General features: G+C 37.7%; 1 protein-coding gene across 2 annotated transcripts in view; it reads left to right on the top strand.

Moving 5' to 3' along the window:
- The window catches only part of TMEM161B (transmembrane protein 161B), a 61,194-nt gene extending 37,269 nt beyond the window's left edge, over positions 1 to 23,925 (top strand). The window contains exons 8-12 of one of the 2 annotated variants that reach the window (XM_055698820.1): positions 901 to 1,041; positions 4,289 to 4,402; positions 5,525 to 5,699; positions 7,887 to 7,983; positions 8,852 to 23,925. In XM_055698820.1, the coding sequence (XP_055554795.1) occupies positions 901 to 1,041; positions 4,289 to 4,402; positions 5,525 to 5,699; positions 7,887 to 7,983; positions 8,852 to 9,129 (805 nt within the window). In that variant the 3' untranslated portion in view covers positions 9,130 to 23,925. The remainder of the gene's footprint in view (positions 1 to 900; positions 1,042 to 4,288; positions 4,403 to 5,524; positions 5,700 to 7,886; positions 7,984 to 8,851) is intronic. The other variant, XM_055698821.1, reaches the window with a different exon arrangement.
- The last annotated feature ends 243 nt before the right edge of the window (positions 23,926 to 24,168 follow it).

Consider the following 24,168-nt stretch of genomic DNA (forward strand, 5'->3'; position numbering starts at 1 on the left):
TCACTCTGCTTTTCCTAAGCTATTGCAAGTTTACTAACTTCTGTATTAATTTTCCTGTTAAATGTTCATTTATTTTTGAACTTTTGCAGTGCTTTGGCTGTTCACAGCAGCAGTTGAGCTGATGATGGTGTCTTTTGGTAGTTTATATGTAGTAGGTTAAGAAAGAATCTGAAACTCGTGGATCAATAGATTTGGTTTTGTTCCTCTTCAGTCTGTGTTAGTTACATGTCACTAGTTTGTTTTTGCTTTTTTTGTGTGTGTAATCTGCTGTTTGTTAATTCTGTAATTCATTTGATCCTAGGTAATTTTTTCTGCATTTTTTGTAAAATACTCCATAGTTCATTTAAACAAACTATATTAATCACTTGGAAGAGACATGTTAGTTGGCTACATGTATATTTTAGATATATCTCTGAAAAACTTTAATAGTAACAGTTTGATAGAGCTTTTTAATGGATCAGGGTAGAATGTAGTATAACAAATATCTATTTTATCTTTGACTAGTTAAATTTATGATGCATCTTTTCTCTTAAGACATAATCATTGAAGTAATTCAATTTGCTATTTCTGTTATATAATTTGTTGTTAATTACAATATAAAATTTTTCTTTTTTTGCTCTTCTTTACTAACAAACTTAACATTTCATAGGCAATAGCTTAGGTTTTCTATTTTTCTAGGAATTAAATAGGTGATTTGTTGTTTGGGGTTTTTTTAATTTATTTTTTTATTTGAACTCCTGTTTGGTTTATAATAATGCTGGTATTCCAGAGTAAGACCATAGAATACTGTTTGCTTTTTTTATTAAATGTTAGATACTGTTGAGTTGAAAGTAGTCTCTGATACCCCACACCCCCAACTTCCTCCCCAAGAAAATGCTTATTTCCTTTCTTTTCTTTTAGGGGTCCTGTGTCTAAACTAACCTTCAAATTGTTCCTGGCTATTCTGTGTTCACTTATTGGTGCTTTTTTGACATTCCCTGGCTTGCGACTGGCTCAAATGCATCTGGATGCTCTGAATTTAGCAACAGAAAAAATAACACAGTAAGAGAAACTATATACACATAGGTATATGCTACTCAGTCTTAAATCTTTAATGTCTGAAAATAAACAATACAAACTATTCAAACAGGAAGGTAGTGACCAAGACTTCTGTTGCTGCCTGCTTTTCGTATCTTGAGCAGACTTGCCACCTGCCTCTTTCTGCTCAGCCTGTGCTCTGCCAGTCTGTTACATTCTTTGCCTTGTAATTAGAGTCCCAATTAAAGGAGCTTTCCTTTCCTCCTGCAAGAGCTCCACCATGAACGTTTCTGCTTGCTGCTTCCTTTCCCCCATTATATCTTTTTGGAAGTTAAGATAACTTTCAGGAAGTAGAGGAGCAACAAAAACAGACATGTTTTTTCCACCCCCACTTCCAGGTGGGCATCATGCCTTTAATAAATTTAGGGCAAGAGATACAGAAAAGGTGCCCCAGAATAGGTCACAAGGTTCAGATGTTAATACCAGTTTAAAGGAATATTTTCATTTTCAGCCATGCTTGAGTTTGGTAATGTTACCTCTGATTTAACTATTTCTCTTCAGCATTCTTTAGTTGAGGGAGAAATCTCCAAATATCTTTCATAGATCTTGAATTTGATGCTTGATACACATTAATGACAGATTCTACAGCATAGTCCATTGTGATCATTTAACCTGGTCACTTTCCTAAGAGAACCATTGTATTTTCTGATAAGAAAATGCTTTATGTTGAGACTGCATTATTTTTTTTTTTTGCCCCAAAAATGCCCAGCTTAAAAATTAATCTGTCTTTAAATTGCGTCCTTCACTCTTGGTAAATTTATAACCAAGTACTCTGTGTTACACTTGCACTCATTGTAGCTGAATGCATTCAGTTACAGCTGCAAGCTGTTGGCTTGTTGTATCTGCTGTAAATTTCTGTCTGTGTAGACTGTGACTGAGTCACTTCCTAATCTGTTCTTTTCAGCTAAATAAACTGCTTAGTTTTAAATTTTTATGGTTCTCAATATTTTAAAATTTCTTGTGCTTTTTCTTTAAGTATCCTCTAATTTTCCAACATCTTCCTTAATCTGTGGTCATGTGATCCTGGGCAGAAACTCTCTAAAACAGAGGTTTATTAATCAAGAACTAAAGGGGACATTAGTATCCATTAGAATAGGATTATGAAAAATAAGTCTTCTCTAACCTAATGTTTATAGTATATTGGAACTGGTCATTGAAAATAACTTTGTGCAACACTGAACAAATTATTTTTAAAAGTCTCCCAATACTTTGACTGTTCAACTGGAACAATATAAAAATTATGTTAAGTATGTCAAAACTTGGTCAGATATCAGTGTAATTAGGTAATGCCATTATAAACAGAGAATCGTTGTCAAGTGATAGGTTCTAATTAGCTTGAAGAGATTGGTATTTGCCCTTAGTGATGTGTTTTTGTCAATGAGTAGATAATTACTGACTTCGCAGCTGTTTGACAGTCACTTAAAGGGAGTAGTAAATGAGGATGACATGTCACTGATACAAAGCTGTCTAATTTGGGTGCAGGAAAACAATGCCTTTCTCTGCAGTCAAATACATGGTCTACTTTTGAGAGAAAAACAACAACCCCAAAACAAAGAAAACTCCAAAGAAACAAAACTCAAACAAAACCCTTCAAATCCCCAAAGCTGCCCCAAAAAAACATCAGACCCCAGGTTCTCCCGAAAACCAACCAAAAAAAATCCTTTCCAAAAAACAGAAGCAAAAAGCCAGAGAGGACAAAGCTCCCTTTCCCGTTCTGTTACAGAATGGGAGACTTAACTTGCAGGGAGCACTAACAGAGAAAAAAATATAAAAAAAAGTTATTAACTACTACTTCACTAATATGTTCAACATGATTAATGTGGTTTTTTATGTATATTGGGAGTAAGGTTTTTTTGGGGGTAAACAGAGTAAAAATAATCTGCTGTCCCTTTTCGTTTTGCTAGCTGGTTTGATTTTATTTCTTTAGTAGCAGTATCCTTCCCTGCATATATTTTGGAGTCTTCTTAATCAGTTTGTACCATTTTCGTACACATTCCCTCATTTTCCAGAACCTGCTTCAGGAGTCTTTCAGCCTCTCTCTCTGTACTCAAATAAACAGAAAGGGATTCTTGCTGCCCTTTGGCACATTCCAGTCCATTAACTCAGTGAGATGTCTTAACTAAATAGAAGCTCAGGTAAAATGGTTTCTCACGTTTCTGAAATGCTTTGGACTGTTCTCTGATGCTGTCATGTTCCCTAGCAACACTGAAAAACTAGTAGTGTTTGTTTCTTCATCTGAAACCAATGATTTAAATGTGTGTGTGATGACATCTTCTGAAATGTACAAACATTTTAATGGTTTTGGGAAGCTTGATAGTTTGAAATCAGTAAGTTCTTGTGTTCTTTAGAATAACTTTTGATTACCTCATTTTTTCTATAGTGTAGAAGCGCTCTGATTGGAGATGGAGGTATAGACAAGCTGATTGTGTTAGTGAGGAAGCACTGCACTAGCAAAACCACCAGCTCTACAGCTCTGAATTCTTTTGACTGTTTTCGTTTCATTTTAGTAATGAAAAATGATTGGGATCTGTGATTCAGAGATGAAGAAGGATATTAATTTCAGGAAAAGCTCCAGAAACCTATCTCCACTTTTTAAGTCCTGCTGTCTGTCTTGTACTCAAAGATTTCAAGAGAGTACTTATTTTACATTAACGGTGCAGTTTCATACAATGGTTTTAAAATGGAATAGCTGTGATGGCTTTTTTATTTTCCCAGTGTATCTTTAACTGAATGTGAGTACCAAGTTTCATTTAGTCAAGGTTCCTAACATTAAACTGGGAAAACTGACCTCTGAGAACTGTTTCCCCTGGTCTATGTAGATAATGGAAATTAATCTGAGTAAATTTTCAATAAAGCAAAAAATAAGTAATACAGCAGCATATTTCCTTTATATAACTGAGGTGCTGATGCTCTAGATTAAAACTGTAATAGCTAGTGCAGTTTGATGGTACACCATCGTATGGAAATATTCAACTGTTTGTAGTTGTGGCATCTAGCTCCTTTGGTTAGACTGTTTGGAATAAAACAAGTTTTCAGATACTCTAAAAGCACTTTTTAAAGCCACAGGCAGTGTGGTTTCACAGTATATAATATTACTGTTTTGTGGAAATGTTAAGTCATGGATTTCTCCTTTTGAACCTGTATCGCCAATTTAAGAAGTATGGTGATTGTATTTAATAACTTCCCCCCCCTTTTTCTTTTCTTCTTTCAGAATATTGCTACATATAAACTTCTTGGCGCCTTTATTTATGGTTCTGCTGTGGGTAAAACCAATCACTAAGGACTGCATTATGAACCCACCTTTGGGCAAAGAGAGCATCCCTTTGTAAGATTACCTTTAAAGATGTTTTTCTGGGGTATTTTTAACAGAGCCATACATCTGAGTAGTGCCCTGTGAAAATCATAGAAATGTGAAGGACTTAAAATTTAATAGCATCTGCTGTCAAAAGTATAGTGGAAGTTGCAGCTGATCTCTAAAGAGATTCTGTTATTTTGGAAGGATGAGAATTAGTCACAGAGTGTTGAATATTAAAGTGGTGGTTCCCAGAAAGCTGCTGTCTTCTGGCACGTCCTTGGGAGGGATGGGTTATTCTTCCTAGGGGTGGAATGCCGCCTCACTGCCACCTTCTTGAACCTCATGTTTTATGTGTTGATGTAGGAGAGGTGTGGTTTCACTGCAGAGTCATGATACATTGGCATGAGAACTGACCCAAGTGATTTGTCTTAAGATCTGTGTGTAGATAAGTGCATATGGAATTGACAGCTAATATATTTAAAACATAAAAAGGGGAGGAATTTTCAGGAAGATGGTATCTGAAATAAATATTGTGTAGGCAGCGGAGGTGATTGTCATTGTCACTATTAGTCTAGATAGTTCAAAACAGTAGTATTCAAATAGACTTGAAACAGGTATCATTAGCTGACACACTTATTGCTTTCTAGGTCTAAGATAGGCTTCCGAGGTGATTCTGTGACCACTGAACTATTACATAAAACATAGCAAATACATGTATTTTGTGCTTCTGTTTTGTTCTTTAGTTTCCCTTACCCTGTTACAGCACAGCCCTCATTTATTCTGAGGCAACTGATGCACACATTTGCTATCTAGAAGCCTGTAATTAACTGAGCAAGCTTGTTTTTTAGTGTCCTGTCTCCATTACTCAGAATTTAACCATTTAAGAGCTGTTCTTGTTCACAGACAAATGGATACTAATTAGGATCTAATGCTGTAATAGGGCTACTGAGACGTAGCAGTAGAGAGAGAAGCGGGGGCAAAATGAATATTGCTTGCACATGAACTTGGTAACTGTAGATTGTGCCTTAAGTATTTTTTACAATATGCTTCAAGATTCCTTTACAGATGATACAAAAAAATAACTGTAGCAGCCGGTGACTTTTGGAAGATAGCATTACCGTGTATTTTTTTTTTTTTTTTCCCTCGCCACAGAATGTCAGAAGATACATTTGACACCTTCAGGTTGTGGATTATAATCCTGTTGTGTGCTTTAAGATTGGCTATGATGCGTCATCATTTACAGGCCTATCTGAATTTAGCCCAGAAAAGTGTGGATCAGATGAAAAAGGAAGCTGGCAGAATAAGTATGGTTGATTTACAGAAAATGGTAAGTATGATGGCACTGAGGTTACATATTTGGAGTGCTCTGTCTGTACAAATGCTTTTTTCCAGTTTGTGTCTTCTGTGGCACCAGAGCTGAGCTGAAATCTGAGTGAAGCTTCCGAAACTGTATCTTCTATAAAAATAGCACCATTACAGAGAAATTCTGCACACCAAAGTTTGCAGGGCTATATCATCCGTGCTGTGCAGATGGCATGGCTTAAGTTATTCTGAAGTTACAAAAGATCCTTCATGAATTGTTCTTCACAAATAGGTACAAAAATGATGGGTTTCTGTTCAGTATGAACAGATCTTGAGGAGTGCACAGGGAGAGTGGTGATCTCTAGCTACAACGTGGGGAAAAAAAGAGTTGAATTTAGGTAGCAGGATAAAATACTGCTAGCTAATCCCAACTATAATTTTTAAATTGAGGCAAAATTGAAGATGAGGTGGTTATATTTTGGAATAAAATGAGACAGGCTTAATTCTGTCAGACCACTCTCAAGTGCACTAGCCTAGTTATAAAACTGCCCATCTTTGTAAGTGGCATAGAAAATTATTTATTTTTATTTTTTTTTTAAAGACATAAAACATACAATCAACAAACTGAGGAGGTGGAAATTTGTAAGCTTGTTGTAGAACGGTATGCATGTTGCTGCAAAATAAACTTACATTTCTAAGGTTGGCACGATAGTGCTGCTGGATGATCCTACTGTGTTGGCGTGTATTGCAGGAGGAATATTGACGTATGCCATAAGACAAAGATTTCTCTCTTAGAATTGTTGCTATTACTTATAATAATCTTGGCTTCACTGAATATCTGAAGGTTGTGAGTGGACTATGCCGTAGCTGTTCACAAAGTGGCTAGCAATTTTTTTCAGAAAAAAGGAGACACAGGTGGCAGCAACTGGTTAGAACAGAACTGTGCTGGTTGCTGTGGATGCACAATTTTAGTTCTGGGAGCTTTTATCCTATCTATAAAATGATAATGTCTTCTCTACGTGATGTTTTCTAAATCTGTTTATCCACTACCTTTGTATCTTCCTTTTGAGAAGGCCATAGCCCCCAAATGAAGTCCTGTCTTGTTTTGCTATTCATGTCTGCTTTATCTTCTTCTGGAACTTCTGCCAGTAAAGGCTTTCCTATCTGTCATCCTACAGTGATCATTACTTTCTGATTTGTTCTTTTTATCATATTCCATCAATTATCTTACAGTATTTTTTGTCTCATGCTTTTTCTTCTGCCAGTGTCTTACTGTTTTTTCTTACGTTAGTTTTTTGATGCTTGTTCATCATGAAGCCCTTTGAGGTTTTAGAGATATTTCCAAAAGGTCATGTCTGCCTTCATCTTTTTTGCCACTCAGTATTCTGTTCTTTTCTAAAATCCAGTTATCTTTATTTCATTGCTTGCTTGCTATTGATTTTATGAATTTTTCCTCTTTATTTGGTCTAGTGGTTTAGGTCAATAGCTTATATAAAATATGTAGTGTAACAATCTCAAGAAAGTTGGAAAAGATTGGGAGCAGGGGGAGGAATAAATCGGAGTTGATTTCAATGAACCATAACGTAGACCTGAAATAAAGAACATTTAAGTGCTGTTATGATTAGTTACTAATAAAGTATCATCTTGTCATTGTTTTTAAAATACTGATGTTTCACAGTTGGAAATATTAAAAATATCTCATTTTTGAAAAGGGTCTGCAATGTTAACTAAACTTTAATTTACTTTTTATGAGGCTTTGGACTCTGACTACGACTTAATTTTTGAAACAGGATTTAGTTTCTAACTAGCTGTGGACTTTAAAAATCAAACCTATATTTAGCTTGAATTCTGGTGTATTGAAATAGGAGTCTTTGAATGATGAGATGCAGTTTGCAGAAGCAAAATCAGTTCTGTTTGTTTTAACAGTACTGATGCTTTTAATTATTTCCTTTCAGCCCTTTCTCTCAGATATGTAAGTGTCCTGAAACTAGAGTTCATTATAGAGGTTTCTTCATTAGGTCTTTTGAAGATAGTGTGTCACGTGCCAAGATGTGCTAGAAAACTTTTAAAACTGCTTTAATGCATAAGTACTGGTTCTGTTCTTTTTTTTTTTTAAAAAAAAGAAATAAATTGCCAGTTTTTCCTAGATGTGTTCAAAAAAGTTTGCTTTGATCATCCAGAACTCATGAATTACTCTCCTCTGTTTTCCCAGGTGGCTCGAGTATTCTATTATCTTTGCGTAATTGCACTGCAGTATGTTGCACCACTGGTAATGCTCCTTCACACAGCTTTGCTCTTGAAAACACTAGGTAGGCAAAATTGGATAAACAAAAATGTATTCTGTTATATTTTCAGCTTGCTAAGGAGAATTTGAAGGTACCGGTATTTGCAATACAGAAATACATTGTAGTTTCCTGCAATTTAAAACATTCTGATGTGTGGCTTTTAAGCAGTCCTTTTCTGTCGCTGCTTTTGACATCTTTCAACTATATGCTAATTAGTTTGATTTATTTCTGAGAAATTGTGCAATACTACCAATTAAGCTGTTTACTTCTGTTGAAGTATTTGTCTTTTAAAAAAGTATTTTAAAGATGAGCTGTATAAAGCAATGTTGATTTAACCTTGTGAGCATCTGTTTAAAAGATTTTTTTTTTTCATCTTTTCAATCTTTGGTAGGCTTTTTGAATGGAAATTATGAGATACGGGATTATTTCATTATTGGGAGATCTGATGTCACTCTGGGTTTTTTTTCTTCTTTATTTCTTTTCTGTGACGGATGTCTTTCACAGCCTGCCATGCAGTCATGGCATTCTTTTTTACAAAATGTCAGCGGAAAGAGGTAGGCTTTATTAGGCTGTGATTCATCCCGTTCTGGAGTAGACAACTGCATCTGGTGAGATGAATCATACCCAGCACTCACAGGGGTCCCAAGGCAGCTATATCACATGTAGATGTTAGGATATGAAAAGTTAAGATGAATCCTACCCTAATAGCTTAGTAGTATGATCAGGAAGCCATGCAGATGAATAGAATTAGCATTTACTAAGTTATAAAAGCTTCCAAATTTTTTGGTTTTGTGTGCGTGAAAAATATATCTAAGATGATCTATAGAGTGATAGAGGTAACAGAACTTGCATTTAATTCTACAAAAATCTGTTACGCGTTTGTTTTTAACAGGTAATTATTCTTGGGGCATCTACCCGGAACTGAATTCTGACACTCCAGCAGAAAACAGTCTGCTTCCCAATTCAGTTTATTCTGAGTCTCCACCTGCTGATGGAAAGATGAAAGTAACTGTAGTACAAATAACAATGGCTTTGGGAAGCCTAAAGAATATTTTCACTCCTCTCCTGTTCCGGGGACTCCTGTCTTTCCTCACCTGGTGGATTGCTGCTTGCCTCTTTTCTACAAGCCTTTTTGGGCTTTTCTATCACCAGTACCTGACTGTGGCATGAACAGGTCAACTGACGAAGCAAGTGTGAGGTCAAATGCTAGATACAAACCCAGGTACCCAAGAGGAGATGAAGAGAAAAGAAGAAAACTATATATGAAGAGAAAACATATCAGAATTTTTTTTAAACACTTCCTCTGTGTTCTCAGGGTGAATATTCTTATAATGTTTAAAATTGCAGCTGGGTTTGTTATTTTTGTTATCCAAATGGTAGGTAACTTAATTGAATTATAGTATTGGGACTGACTGATATTATTGTGCGGCAGGTGGTGGCGAGTGTACTGAAAAGATATGACCTCCGAGTATCTTGGTTTCCATAAATAGCAAGCCAACCTCAAAACTTTGTGTTTTAAACATCAACAGTCAGTGACTGAACTGTGTTAGAAGGGTACTGGTTATAGTGGCTGCCTATCGATTAAATCTTGAAACTGAGCCATACAACAGAAGGAGAGAGGGGATTTAAAAAAAAATATTCTGTTGGATAGCTATCGATCACTTTTCTCCGTGAAAAATGAAATAATCCAACAGGACAAAAGAAATGCTGTATATTACAGTAAGGAAAGTTGTATAAAATTTAAATTTAACCGGAACAGATATGTGGAGCTGACAGGTATTGCTGCCTAAATATTTTGCAGGAATGCTTGTGCAGTGAGAGTTATAAAATATACATTATTTCAGTCCCTGCAGTCATTTTGAAGTAATGGCCATTTGTATTGGTGCTACTATTGATCCACAGATTCCATTTGGATCTTTTAAATTTCTTCTTTTCAGGTAATAGATAAATTTTGTTGAATTCACAGAAAATAGTAGAAGATTAGTGACACCAATCAAACATTTCAAAACAAAACAGTTAAATCCTGCTGACTGAGAGTGTATGTATCTGTGTAATGTACGTATAAATATATATTATATATTAAATATATAATATATATGAAGTTATAAAATATGGAATCTTTATTTTAAATTACTGAATGTATCTTACAGGGCCGTGGGAGAGGGATGTATGTTTGTCTAGTAATCTCAAGATCCCTTTTGAAATGAAAATTAAATTTTTTTTTGAAAGTTCAGTTGAAAGGGCTATTTGTTTTTGGTGCCTCTTCAAAGGTACTTAGCTATACTAAAGAAACTCACGCTCTTTTAGAAGAAAAGATCTACTTAAACCGTTAATCTTGATATTTCTGCTCTGGCAGATCATCTTTTGCCACTCTAATCTGGGTAACTTGGCCATATAGTAACAACTGATATCTCTTAGCTTCAGAAATAGATTTTCTGTATAAAAAACCTGCTATAATAAGGAGGAGCAAAGCATTAATTTCACAAGCTTTGCTTAACTAGAGGGATCGCAAATATAAAACCATTACAGAACAAAGTAGAACGACAGTTTTTTCAGATGTTTTGTATAATTGCAAAACAGGAATGGGAATTTATATGCAGTAGCTTTTTAAAAAAGTTAATATTACACTTTGCAGAGGTCAGTGGGTTTTTTAACTAATACTAGCTGTTTTTATGTTACTGTTCTTTTTCTCTTGAATTTGTGTACAGCTTTGGCATATAATAAGCATTTATAAATGGAAACGTGTAACTGAATATTTAATATGTAGCAAACCTACCATATGGGAAAACAAACTGAACGAATGCAGAAAGTCAAGAATTTAAGCTGGTGATAAACTGTCTTACTATATTGAATGCCTTTTTAAGTTATTTATTAGTTTATTAAATTGTATTTACTGATAGTAGGGAAAGATTTGTGTACACCAGGTAGTACCTACCGCATGCATTTTGGATGTCTGAGAACATATTGCATGGTTCTACCTGTTTCATTGCAGTATAGTATTTCAGTGCTACTGGTGCTGCAAGCTTTTTTTCACACCAGCGTTTCATAACTAATGGGGACTAAGGCTTAACTGTGTGAACTGGCGTAAAGAAAAATATTTGACTTAATAGCTTCACATCTCAAAACATTCCTAGGAAATTAGAATGACAAAATATGACAGGTCCAGCAATACTGGACTCACTCACTGTTAGTTTGAGATGTATCATTACTAATAGAATTAATAAGGCCAGCTTTTAAGTTATGGTTAGGTATCTAATGTTTATGTTTTGTTCAGGACAATGAAACGATGTAGTGCTGTTTGATTCTGATAGTGAACTTGGCTGAATTAGCTCACTGTACAGGAGAACGTAACCTGTTGCAATGTGAAGGACAGGAGTAAGCTTTGGATACTAGAGAAGACTTCAAAATGACATTAAGTAACGATTTCTGTTGGCATAAGTATTTATTCTGAAAGCTCTTAAGTAAAAGTGAACTGTAGTTATTATATACTGCATTCAGCAGAGGTAATTGTGTAGCTGAGCTTCACGGAGCTTTTGGTAAGAGCTCATGCTGTTTTATTCTTCAGATGTCACACTGATCGCAGTGAAAAATAGGCACCTGGACTTTGCTGATGTTAAGATCAGCGCTTCTGGCCGTTGTTGTTTCATTGTTCCACAGAACTGAATGGTTGACCTTCTGGTCAGCAGTCTGATCTGAGTGGGAGCTGGTCTTTCTTCGGATCCATTTAATCCTTCCATAAGTCTAGGAAGCTTATTAAAAACTAGAAGATAGCAATAAATGCCTTTTGAATTGTGAGGTGACAAACTAGAGGGAGCATATTGCTGCAGTTGTGAGCAGTGCTTCCTGGAACTACCTGATGTGCTAAAAAAAGGGGGCTTTTAAAGTAAAACAGCAACCCTGATAGTCCTGACTTCCATGTATATGATGTAAGCTTCAAAGGAGTATCTGCTCATTTCTTTAGTGAGTTCCTTTAAAACAGCAGCTGGCAAGTGTGCTTTTTTTTTTTTTCCCATGCAATTCTTTATCAGCACCTGGGGGAGCAGGAAAAAGCATCTTGCAGAAATGGAAAAGCAGGTAAAACATGACTGAAAAGTTAGTAGTTTTTATTCAGGATTCTTAAACGTTTTGTCTTGCATTTTACCTACTACCTACTTAATTTCTGTGAGATTTTAGAAGGAAAGGTGCCTTTGACAAAGAATCAATGTTTCTTTCTTTCTTCCTGAGTTCACATCTCTCTTTTCTCACTCCAGTAATGTGACTTGTTAACTTGACTTCTTTTTCCTATCCACAGCTTTTTCCCTACATTCCCTAAACTGACTTGGCTAAATTAGTTCAGGATTGTACTTTTTCTTTTTTTTTTTTTAATTTTTGGCTTGGTTTAAATTAATCTTATTTTTGAAGGAGTAGTTCCTTTCCGTAGTACAAGTAACTTTGAATTCCAGCTGAAATACAAACTTGTTAACGATTGTTTAAATACTTGCACTTTTATTATGGAAGTCCCGTTAGACAAGGTGTTAAGTTAGTGATAAATCCAAGTCTTCCAGCAAGTTCAGGGAAGTCCAAACATAACATTTGGGCTATTTCTGAGCTTAGAGAAATTGATTAGGAAAAGGAGAATAGATTCTAACAAGCCTATGCTTCCACTTTGCAGGCAGTGTTCTCAGGCAGCAGTTGTCCTTTTTTGGTACCATCTCAAGCTAAAGGATTTGCCAGGTTTTGAGGTGTTTTTAGCTGCACAGTTTTTTCCTCTTCCAGATTTCTTTTGCACAAGAATCAACAGATCAAGTAATGGCAGAAAAGCAGTTAGTAGCTGTATAACAGAACATCCTTGTGCGTAAGGACATGCTTTAGAAAACTGGTTTCTATGGCAGTTGTTCTCCTTTGAGTTGTAAGTACTGCAAGATGTGTGAGTAGAAATGTGTGCTTACCTGGGTTGTAAAGTCAAACTTACCTACCAACACAAATGCCACAAAGATGCATCATCCCAACAATTGGGTAGCATAACCTCAGTGAATGGAGTGGTTAGGGAGTACAGAAGTTTTGGCAGACTTCAAAGGAACAATTAAAAGTTTGTACTATGTCACAGTAACTACAGCTAACAGGTAATAGAGGTCTTGGATGTACCACATAGAAGATGTAAATTGTCTGGTCTTATTGCTGTTGGAAGGCTCTACAAGGTAAAAGGCCATATGCCTCTTTATTCTCAAAGGCCTGTGTTTTCCTTTTGAACGTTAGCTTGTTTCTCCAGAGAAGATTTTGAACAGTTTTTAAATGCTATGCTTCATGCTTTGCCACGTGACACGATTTGTGCATTTGTTTGTTAGCCACAAAACCCCCAGACTTAACCCCACAGTTCATTTTGTCACTACGAGTTTAACTAGAAAGTTTTAGTTAAGACTGAAGAATTAATAAGAAGTGCATGGAGGAAATGGAAATACTGAATCAGAATGAGGCCAAAGAAAATCATGTGCTCTCTTGGACAAGTTTTTTAGTATGGCTGAGCAGAACCTTAATAGAGGAAGGCAACAGCAGGTCAGTTGTATCCTAAATAAAATACAAAATGTGAATTTTTACCATTATGAGTAAACAAGACTGTTATTTTCAGCATCTGCAGCCTAAGTCCTAAATCTCAAATGGTAAATTAAGAGCAATATTTTGACCTCTCTGATATTACTCTAAAGAGCATCTAGGCAACAAGTATTGAAGCAAAATGTCAAATCTAGTTAAGTAAGCTGATGCAGAGTAGTCAGTCCGTGCTTCAGCGTGATTTTTGTGCAACTTCTTCTTTAGGAAGGTCTGCCATGCTTTGTGGCTTTGGCAGAGCACGCACTGAGATGAATGGCATGTTTGATCTTCACTTGTAGTGCTAGACTGAAAGGTCTTCCTCCTCTGTGGGTGAGATCATGAGGCCAAGATGTTATTTCAAGGCTGCTTTTACTGACATCTGTATATGCTGCGTTTAACTTTTTCCAGTCTCTCACTGTGGACTGATGGGAGAGTAATACTGCACTGGACATTGTTTTGTATGCCAGTGTGTATGTATTTTTCTAACTTTGATTTCAATGGCATTTTAAATGGTAATTATTTTTAATCTTGATACCATGGATCATCTTTGCATTTTTTAATACCAGTGCCTGCAATTAGAGGTCAAATACTTCTGCACTACATTTTTTTTTTAACTTGATGTCCAGACTGAAGTATTAACAAATGCAGTTTTATACTGAAGTGTGAAATCCACCTGTAAATACCAAACTTTTTCCATGTGTGATCACACATCAGTCAAGAGTTCTTACTTGGATTTGCAGGATTTCTCTCAACAACATGCTATCTATATGACTCTGCTATTTATAAAACAAACACCTCAGTAGGGTTTTGAGAGTAGCTTTTTACAAACTCCTTAGTAGTAGGCCATTTCTGTTTGTTTTATGATGCTGCTAAGTATTTCTTAAAACCTGGCTTAAAATATCTTCTGTTTAAAGTGAACCTTGTTCTCTTTTCCTCTGTTCATTGTAACTGCTTCCTGTATATGTTCTAAGCTTTGAGAATGCGTATTTATAGTATTTTTGATAAAGACCTAGGACAATGAAAAATGCACCAGGAATTTTATTTTTAAGTACAGTTCATACACGTGTCATGATGTGCCAACAAACAGTTTTTCTTCTCTTCAATGATTCCTTTGTCCCGTTGATAACGATCTTGCACATTTTCAGTATGTAAAGTTTTCTAGGAGGAATACATGTGGGGAAATACTCTGTAATAGCAATCACAGGGAACTGTCTAATGTGTCAGTCTTCCCATTTATGTGAGCAAATATTAGTGTAAAGATGCTATTAAATAATTTAAGACTAAAATTTCTCATAAGGTAGACTTGTTACGAATTGCACAGGGAATATCTGCCAAGTTGTAAATATTTTATTTTAAATATGTCTCTGATGCTGGGAACACACATGAATTCAGTGTTGTTGTTCTGTTAATAGTCTTTTTTTTTTTTTTGTCTTCTTAAGTGAAAAGCACATAGTACTTCCTACTCTAGAACAAACCCAAGAAGAACAGACTTCCCTCCCTTCATTTCAGTATTTGCCAAATTGGAAAACCTCCGATGTTATTTATGTAATGTCTAACTTCATCTTATTGCTAAATTACTGCTGAAAGACAATTTTTATAGTTACAGCTTTACAAATATTAAGACCATCATGCTTCACAGTGAGGACGGTGTCAAATGGTTGTCACGTGATATTGACCTGTCCTGACTGGTATTGCATTGCTGGCTGTTCCAAAACAAATTGTCTCGTTTGCTTTATGCTTTAGAGGTTCATGGGGATCTGTGAATAGGAGATTTGGGGATTTGCTCTATTTTGGGTTGAGGTTTTGTGGGCGTTTGTTGGTTGGTTTTGGGGTGGTGTGTTTGTTTGGTTTTGTTGTTTATTTTTTTAGTCTGTATGGATAATACTTAGGTACAATTACTACAAATAATAAACAACCTACAGCTACATTGCATTCTTTTTGTACACTGTAGACTAAAGTGCCTCAACGTGGGTGGTCTCTACAAGACATGCTTAAAATTTCTTGCGTACTTACTTTGTACTTACGTTGCTACATAATAGCAGGTTAACTTTTGGAAAGGAGATGCAAAGACTGCTAGCCCTTAAAATGGGCCTTGCTGTGAAATCATTCTTTCCTTGCAGTTTTTGGCATATAGAGTGTCCATGTGCATTTAGGGTTATTACACATTGGAGGCAAATAAGATTTTGAAGAAATCTTTTCCATTCCTGTTAGATAATCGTTGAAGTATTAGCTTTGCCTACTACCTGACTGGTAGTATAACACTCCACTGCCATCTGTGCATTCAGTTTTCTTTTTTTTTTTTTTTTTTTTTTTTTTTTCTATGACTGAGGGAGAGGACATACACAATTCTGAACAGGTTGACTTTAACAAAGTTTTATAGTGTCACCTTGGGTGTTGGTTTTGCCCCAGCTGTGCAGGCACATGGTGACTTCAATGACTTCAGCCAGGTAAGTGATTCTGCTTGAGGCTGCACTGAAGTTCACCACATCCACATGGATGTGGGGCACAAAGAGTATGAAAGAGCTGGATTGTAACATGGCTGGCTGGCCTCTGGCAAAGCGGCTGCACAAAAAGAAAGGCGCAAGTTACACCTGATTTTTTTTAGAATGCTGTTAGGGTATTGAATAGCTTACCTGTTCAGCTACTTCCCCACCTCCAAGAATGGCAAGAACTGAAGGTGAAACCTGCCTGGTCTGGTCCAGTGGGGAAGTTAAAACTGAGGAAGCAGCAAGGTGCCTACTCGTGAGTTCATTATGCATTCTAAATATGAAGTGCTTGTAAGTTGAGATGGTGTTGCTGATTCAAATCCACCAAAGGAAGCCCTCCTCAGAGGAAGGCTTGCAAAAGCATTTTGAGCTTCTAGCTCTAAAAAGTGGCTGTAGCAATCTGTACTGTCTGTAGTACACTGTTGGGGAAAGTACTTGCTCCAGTAAGCTTACTGAACATTTCCTTACACTATGTGTAAGAAATTACATTGCTTTTTTTACTGTAGAGCATTTAAGAAGCTGATTTTGTCTTGCTTAATGTTACCATGTATCGAGCAGCATTTTATTAATGTGAAAATAGTAGGAATTGGTTTGTTGTCTAGGCGACTAAATTCCTTTAACTTCAGTAAATTTTGCAGAGTGAGGCAGGATTATATTTTCTTATTGCCCATTCGTTCTGTTGAAATGTTATAATTGTTTTTATAATGCATCCAGTGCTAAAACTAAATTTATATTTATTCGTTGCTGATGGTAATACCCCAGCAAATCTAAGAGAAACTGTGATATCTGCTGTATAGCAACTGCCCCATCAACTTGCTTGCCTTTGTAAAGTGTTTATCCACGTTAGACACTTAATGTCTACTGCAAGTGATGCTTATATAGTATTTTAGTACCCTACATGTACTCTGCATGCCTTGCATTTATGCACTGTAAAAGGATAGACTGTTTTACAGTACTTGCTCTAGGTTTAAAAACAGCTACCATTATTTTATATAGTATTTCCCTTATCCAAGATAGGATGGTTTCTAAAGCCAAAGATCAATAAATGCTTGTTGTCTATCAGTGTGATTTTTTTATTCCTATTTTTTTTATGATACGTCCCACTTACCAGCTTGTGCAAAATCTCCATGTTCGCCAAAAAGCATGTGGTAGCCAGACTTTTTCTCAGTTTCTGTGCTAGCCGCAGTTGTATGTCTTCTTTAGAAAGAATTGAGTAGACCATTTATCCCCTCCCTGTTTGGGGTGAGGCAGAATAAACAATTTTCTAGTATAAATGCAGATAGTGTCTTAGTCATATGAATAGTAGTTTATCCACAAAGAACCACTTACAGATTGTATATAAATGTTTTAATTTCTAAGTGTTTCAGAATTAAAATTTGGGAACAATTTAACTCCCTGGGAAAAAGATTGACTGTACGTCATGGTAAGTGGAGGAAATGTTGAGTTTCCTAGTACAGTCATAGGATTTATCATCTTCTTGACTGTCACCCTTCCTGACAGGAAATCACTTTAAAACAGATTATATTTGCTGTCTTAAAAAAAAGAGAAGTAATGTGTTTGAAAACCCATTGCATGGTCCTTTCTATTTGTTTCATCCTAACAGCACTACGAAGGAATATACTTAAAGTAATAACATTATGTAACCCCCTTTTTTTTTTTTTTTGGTTTTGTTTTTTAAATTTCATTCTTGGAATATCATGTTCAGTTACGCATGGATTTTCTTTCCATTCATGCAACACATACAGATACATGATGCCAGATCTGCTCAGGTAGTTCTGCAGCAGTAAAAAAAAAAATAAATTAAAAAAAAAAAATAAATTGAGGAAACAGCCTCCTTTAACTCACAACCACAGTGCTGCCAGAGACCCCTTTGATTATAAAGGACAGTCCTGTTACAGAGGGGAAAAATGCCTCCACAGGCATCTCCCCCAGGAAGAGCCAGTCTTTATTTTGGGGATCAGGATTTCAAAGTGCAAGGCATTTGAGCTGTGGGACCTCCACCTGAAAGTGGTCAGCCTGTCTCAGATAATAGGATGAGGTTAAAGTCACTGTTAGGAGGAAGGTGGTGAGCTGTGGTGGGAGATTTGTTTTGTCTCGGAAGCCATCTCAGCCTTCTGCTTTCTCCATGCAACCTGAAGCTTGAGACTGCCTCGAGAGTCTACAGTCCCCAGGACTTTGCAGTAGAATAGCTGTTTAACCCGGTGTGTGCTCACAGCTTATATATTCCGTGCTTATGCTTTGGGTAACGTGTTGATGCTGGTTCGCTGCTCCAAGTTAATCAGTGGGTGCTGACGTAGTGTAGGCGCTTCTCAAGATTTTTTTCTAGGCTGGGTGTCTGTGCCCTGCAAAATTTGTTACAGCCTTCAAAAGGACTTTGGCTGGAGCTGTACCAAACAATCAGGTTACTTGCACTGTTGATTCGACTGCACCTTTTCTACCTGTGAAGTGGTCAAGTGCTGCAGAGCTCAGACAATCCAGCAGTTGCCTGGAAAAAGCGTCCATCCCTCTGCTAGCCACAGCACTGGCTGCCACGAAGGTGCATGCTCTGCTCCTCCAGCTTTTCATATTCATCAGCTCTGCAGCAAGAAGCTGCTGTGAAAGCCTTGGCAGCGTGCTCCTGGGATGGAAGCAAGCCTTTGATTTCAAGGGTTGTATGACGTCTTGCTTTTGAACCCACCAGGTTCGCACTGCAAAAAGCCCCACTGATTTAAAAGGTGTTCCGCGAGGAAAACTGGCACAGCTGACCTCCGCTGTCAAGTGCGAGCGTGGGTCATCAGTGTAAGAGCCTAGGGACTATTGAACTTCTTGAAATGTTAAGTTTTAGCAGAGTTTGTTCTGTGGTAGAGCCTGGCAGCTCCAGCCAAGAGGGCAAGCATTGGGTACCTGTACAGTGCTAGCTGGTCTGGACAGGGCTGAGAAAATAGTGAAGATGTTGCTGTTTTGATTCAGATTTTATGAAGAATTTTCAAAGAAGGCATAAGACAGTTGTTGCTTGCCTGCTTAGTAGGCAGGCTGTTAATGGGTGAACTGCAAAACGGATGCAGCAGCGACTGGGAGATCACTCCTTTGGAGGAATATTCGGTTTCCCTCTAAATCTATGTTACAAAGTAGAACATAATTTGTTACATTTGTTCTGGAGTCAATCCTGCAATATTTTATGCTTCTTGCAATATCTGAGTGTTTTAAGACCTCACTGGAACACTGCTTCTTGTGGATTAGCATTTTGCTTTCCTGGGGTGCAGCCCTGATGGGTCCGGGGGAGAGGCAGCTTCCCAGTCTGTGCAGTGTGGAGCCGCTTTGTAATTCTGTCTCCCTTAAAAGCTGAAAGGAGAATAAAGCGTCCTTATGTCAGAGTTATGAGATGCACAAGCTTACAGCGATTCTGGATACCAACCCATGACTGTGTTCTTCCTGCCTGTCAGATCTGAAAGCAATTTTTCAATGAGCGTAGAACTTGCGTGATTTCCCGAAATGCTCATTTTTATAGGTGTATGCTGTTTGGTATAGTGTGGAGCAGCTGTGCGTATGTCAGAAACTAAAAGAATATGGGCTGTTAGTTGGTGTTGGATGTGTCTGAGCTTTTTAGGTTCATGGGTGTCTGCTTTGCTTCCCGTTCCTTTGGGTTATATTTGCAATAGGACATACCTGCAATTTTTGGTCCTGAAATCCAGTTTTTTTCATTGCATGTATGCATGTGTTGGTATCAGCCTGATGAGAAGAGTAAAATATACAATCTTAAGTCCAAACATCTGCATCTTGTCTGGATTTCCAGTTCCCCTGTACTCTTGTTTGTTCACAGAGTGGGATTAAGCTGTTACTGGCATCTCCCGGGCAGCACGAGCTCACCAAAGTGGGAAGGGGGATGTAGGGGGTGGGTGGCCACAGCAGAGTTGTATAGCAAGGAATCTGGGCTGCAAATCACGGTGCAAAGGATACAGAAAGCAGTTGATCTGGACAGGGATTTGTTGGCCACAGGAAAGCACAACGTGGTGGTTCGATACGTGCTGGTAAAAAACATCTGGGAGGCGGGAGGGGATGTGACTCAGATTACAAACCAAAAGGGGCGAGTTGGAGACTGTTGTGTCATGCAGGGTGAGCAGGATCGGTGCTGTAACACTGCGGGGTGAGGTGGCTTCTGCTGCTGGTTTTCGTGTGAGTACCTGGGAAAGCTGAGGAGGTTTTAAGGGCTGGAAAAATGACTTACCGTGAGAAATGTAAAAAGCACTCTGCGGAGTATCAAGGGAAGATTCCAAGGTTAAAGTACCTTAATGTGGAGTAAAAGCTGCATAGAGAATGTCTCTAATCTTAGAGGAAGACAGGGCAGGAACCAGGGACTGGGACCTGACACTGGGCAGATTGCAATAGTGGAAAATGAGGTTTTAACAGAGGGAGTCACTAATTGCATTGCTGCCTGGAGCGGTGAATTCTCCACTGGGTTGTCTTCAGACATCCTCTCTATGAGGTATTACAGGTGAGCAAGAACTGCTCTCAATACATGGTTAATCAACAAAAAGTGAAGGAACCAGGGAGCAAACACCTAAACTGCTGTTTAATTCAGTTCTGTTCTAAAGATGGGAATTTTGGAACTTTTGGACTGGCACTGCTGTGGCTGGATTGCCACATGACTTAGGAGGAAACGCACAGACTGAATTTCTTAAACGCGGACTATGTGTATCTGTTTTTTATATTGCAGAGGTTTTAATGCCTTTGAAAAGTTCCAAGTGATGACAGCTTTTAAAATACGGTTTTGCTGATATCTAGAAAAAAGGTGATTTTGAAAATAAAGAAATGTAAAGTGATGAAATAGGAATGTTACGTTCTGTCTGTCTAGGGGCATAATGATATCTCAGAAAAGAAAACTTTCTCTGGAAATTATGTTTTCTAAAAGGTGACAAATTGAACATGTCAAGAGTGGAGTGAGAGCATTATTACAAAGTTAGAAGCACAAGTCTTCAGCACTTGAACTTTTTGTTCTGGTGCTACAATTTTATGATTTTTATTTTGCATCTAACAATAGAGCAGATGAGTTCCTTAGGTCAGCAGCTAGATGAGAGATCAACAACTGGCACTGAGCCTCTGGCTCACGTTTTGGCTTTCCAGGCGGCAGCAGCCGTTAGCAGGTTTGCTGTTGCACATGCTGGCTTCACGCCTGAGCTGGCAATTTGAGGTTCCACTTCTCTTAAATGTCTGGAGGCAAGAACCATTTTCTTCCTTTCCTCCATATATGGTTATCGTTATTACTAAAATTTTGGTGGCTCTTGTATTGAGACTGTTGTGTTGCTGTCAAGAAATTTTACTTTGGAGACCCCCTTCCCCTGTAACACCACCTTTTCATCAGAACCTTGCTTGGGAAATGGATGCCTGATGATGGTAGTTAGGCAATCTATCGCAGTTGCTTTAGGATGTTTCAGTAGGAATTCAGGGGTTCCTTGTGTGTCCCTGAAGCCTTCGTAAGCTGGGTGGGAGACTTTCTCCCTTAGTAGCATTTACGTTCTGTTAATTTTTCTTGTGTATATTGCTTGTTCACGTTTTGGTTGTCACATGGAGCCTGCTCTCTCAAGCTCGGTTTTTACCTGAGGGGTGCTGTTTGTGGCAGAGCAGCGGGCGGCCACTGTGTCCCCACCTGGGCATTTCACCCTTGGCCAGCCCAGCACACTCTTACCATCTCTCTGCATCCCGTACTCGTGTTGCTCCCTCACCCGTGAAGAGGGACACCAGACACACTTCCCCGTGTTATCTAGTTACAAATTTAGCCAATTATCACTCATCCTTTATCCTTTATATACTTGTACCGAGTGCTACTGTGTTCCTAGTCTTTTTTTTCCTCCCACCCTTGACTTTTATCCCTCCCAGGCGATCACCTCCCAAGTGTTAATAAGACAGCCCTATTAATATATTTCACAATAAACTGTCTTTTCTTTTGCAACAGCTTTGCAACACTGATTCGTACCTTTATGTTTCCTAATTCCCAGAATCTTTTATGCAGTACTTCTGCAAGGCGATTATTTCCTGGTTTTGTATATATGCTTTTTACTTCTCTAGTAAGTATAGTACCTGGCACTTTGTTGTGTTTCTTTTTTTTTTTTAAATACTTTGGAGAAATGGTCTAAAATAACTATCAAAGTTACTTTAAATTCGCAGATCGTCACTTGAGTCCGTTAGATTTATCATGTGTTTTCTGTGCAAGCATACTAAGATCATACAATTGCAGAATAGTTTGGGTTGGAAGGAGCCTTTAAAGGTCATCTAGTCCAACCCCCAAGACGGCAAGGAAAATATTGAAGCGTATTGTCTTCCTAGGAGTGCGCATGCACATGTACTATATGTATGTGGTTTTATACACAAACACCTCCCACCCTGTTATATATTCCCTGTCTAACAGTGAGATGCTTAAGGCAGTTCTTCTGTGTCATATCCCAGGTGGCAAGTATGTGCTTCGTGCTCCTAATCCATATATTCTACTCTGCTTATGAAAATTTCCTTCTCGAAATTGCCTCAAAGACCTTAATAAAGGCAAGACAGATACCATCTCTTACTTTCCCCTTCCATGCCAGGCCAGTTGTGTGAAAGAAGGAAATTATGTTGATTTGACATGATCTGTCCTTGGCAGATCTGTGTTAGCTTTCATTATCGCTTCACCCTCTCAGGGTTTACAAGTTGATTAGGAATCTGTTAGGGGGTTTTGTTTGGGTATTGAAGGTAGGTTAGGTGGTTTAAGACCCACCATACTTTCTGTAGGTGGACATTGTATTTCCCTGTCTTCAGCCCCATGAAACTTCTTGTCCTCCACAAGCTTTTTGGGGCAGGTCAGTAATTGTGTGGCGAGAGTCTTGGCCAGTACCAAAATACTCCAGTGAGCTTCCTCAAGCACTCCTGATTACATGCATCTAACTTAGTATTTGGTAGTCTTTCAGTATCCTGGCTGCCATCAGGAAAAGAAGGAACATTCCAGCAGCAAAAAAAATTTAATTTCCCTATTAAGTAATAGACAGCTATTAATTTTCCTTCTTATTTCCGTTGTCCTTGAGATGTTCTCACCTTTCTTTGTTTTGTCCCTGTCTGCCTGCTTTAGATTGTTTTATGCTTCTTCCTACTTGTGTGCTGTTTGGCTGTTTTTGTTCTGAGTTTGGTTATGAAAGAAATCCAGCATTCTTCTTGCTCTGGTTCCTTTTGTCCTTCCACGGTACCGTTATTTATCATTTCTCCTTACTCCCGCTAGAGAAGTCACTTTTCTTACACATCTTAGAGAATGAGCTGTTGCAAGAGTTGAAACATACTCAGGTCACCTTGCAGCATGTATTTAGCCTTTTGGGAAAGCATATAAAGTCCAGCTCTGCTGCCTTTTTGTAAAAAAAGTCCATCCTCTGTCAGCTCCACAAGTTCCTGATGTTTGCATCTATACAAAACAAAATTACCCAAAACTCACAGAAAAAGAACTCATATTACAGAATTAATAGTTGCTTTCAGTTTAGCAGATTTTGATTAATACAATGCTTTCCATCTGTGTTCTCTTAACTTCCCAGTCAACACAGCAAAACTTGCATGTATTTTTTTCTCAATCACAGAGCTTTAGCCAAGACGGAAGCAGCCTTCTGTGGAAGGCATTAAATAGAAATAAATATGCCCGAAGCAGCTGTTGACGTCTGTGATGCTGTGCTGTTTAACATAAGTCTGCTCTTCAACCGGGCGGGAAGAAGTGCCCTGAAAGTTGGCTTATTTGCTTAAGGGGATTTAGCAGTATTTCTGCTTTTTAACAAGCAAATGAGGTTGTACTAACATCACTCCAAAATACTAAGTTTTGAAGTGGTCAGGGCTTGTGCTACTTATATGAAATATCTTTCTCAATGTTTTATTTCGTCTCTACAATCCTGTTTTTACTTCCATCTTCTGTTTCTTTTGATTAAATTGCATAAAAGTGTAAAGGTTTATTTTTTGCAAGCTCTTTGCTGGGAGAGGGATATTATATCTGAGAAAATGACTACACTAAGCCTTTCACATACAAATGTTTCGTATACCTAAAAAATAAAAGTGTCAAAACATTGAAAGAAATTTTGTCTGTTGGTTCTTATGTGTTTCAAAGCGTGTTCTGTTTAGATGAAAGTGCAACTGGTAGAGACTGAACATATTTATTTACTGGTGGTTTCATCATTCTGTGCTC

Source organism: Falco cherrug, chromosome Z (assembly GCF_023634085.1).
Source record: "Falco cherrug isolate bFalChe1 chromosome Z, bFalChe1.pri, whole genome shotgun sequence".
Classification (NCBI taxonomy): Eukaryota; Metazoa; Chordata; class Aves; order Falconiformes; family Falconidae; genus Falco; species Falco cherrug.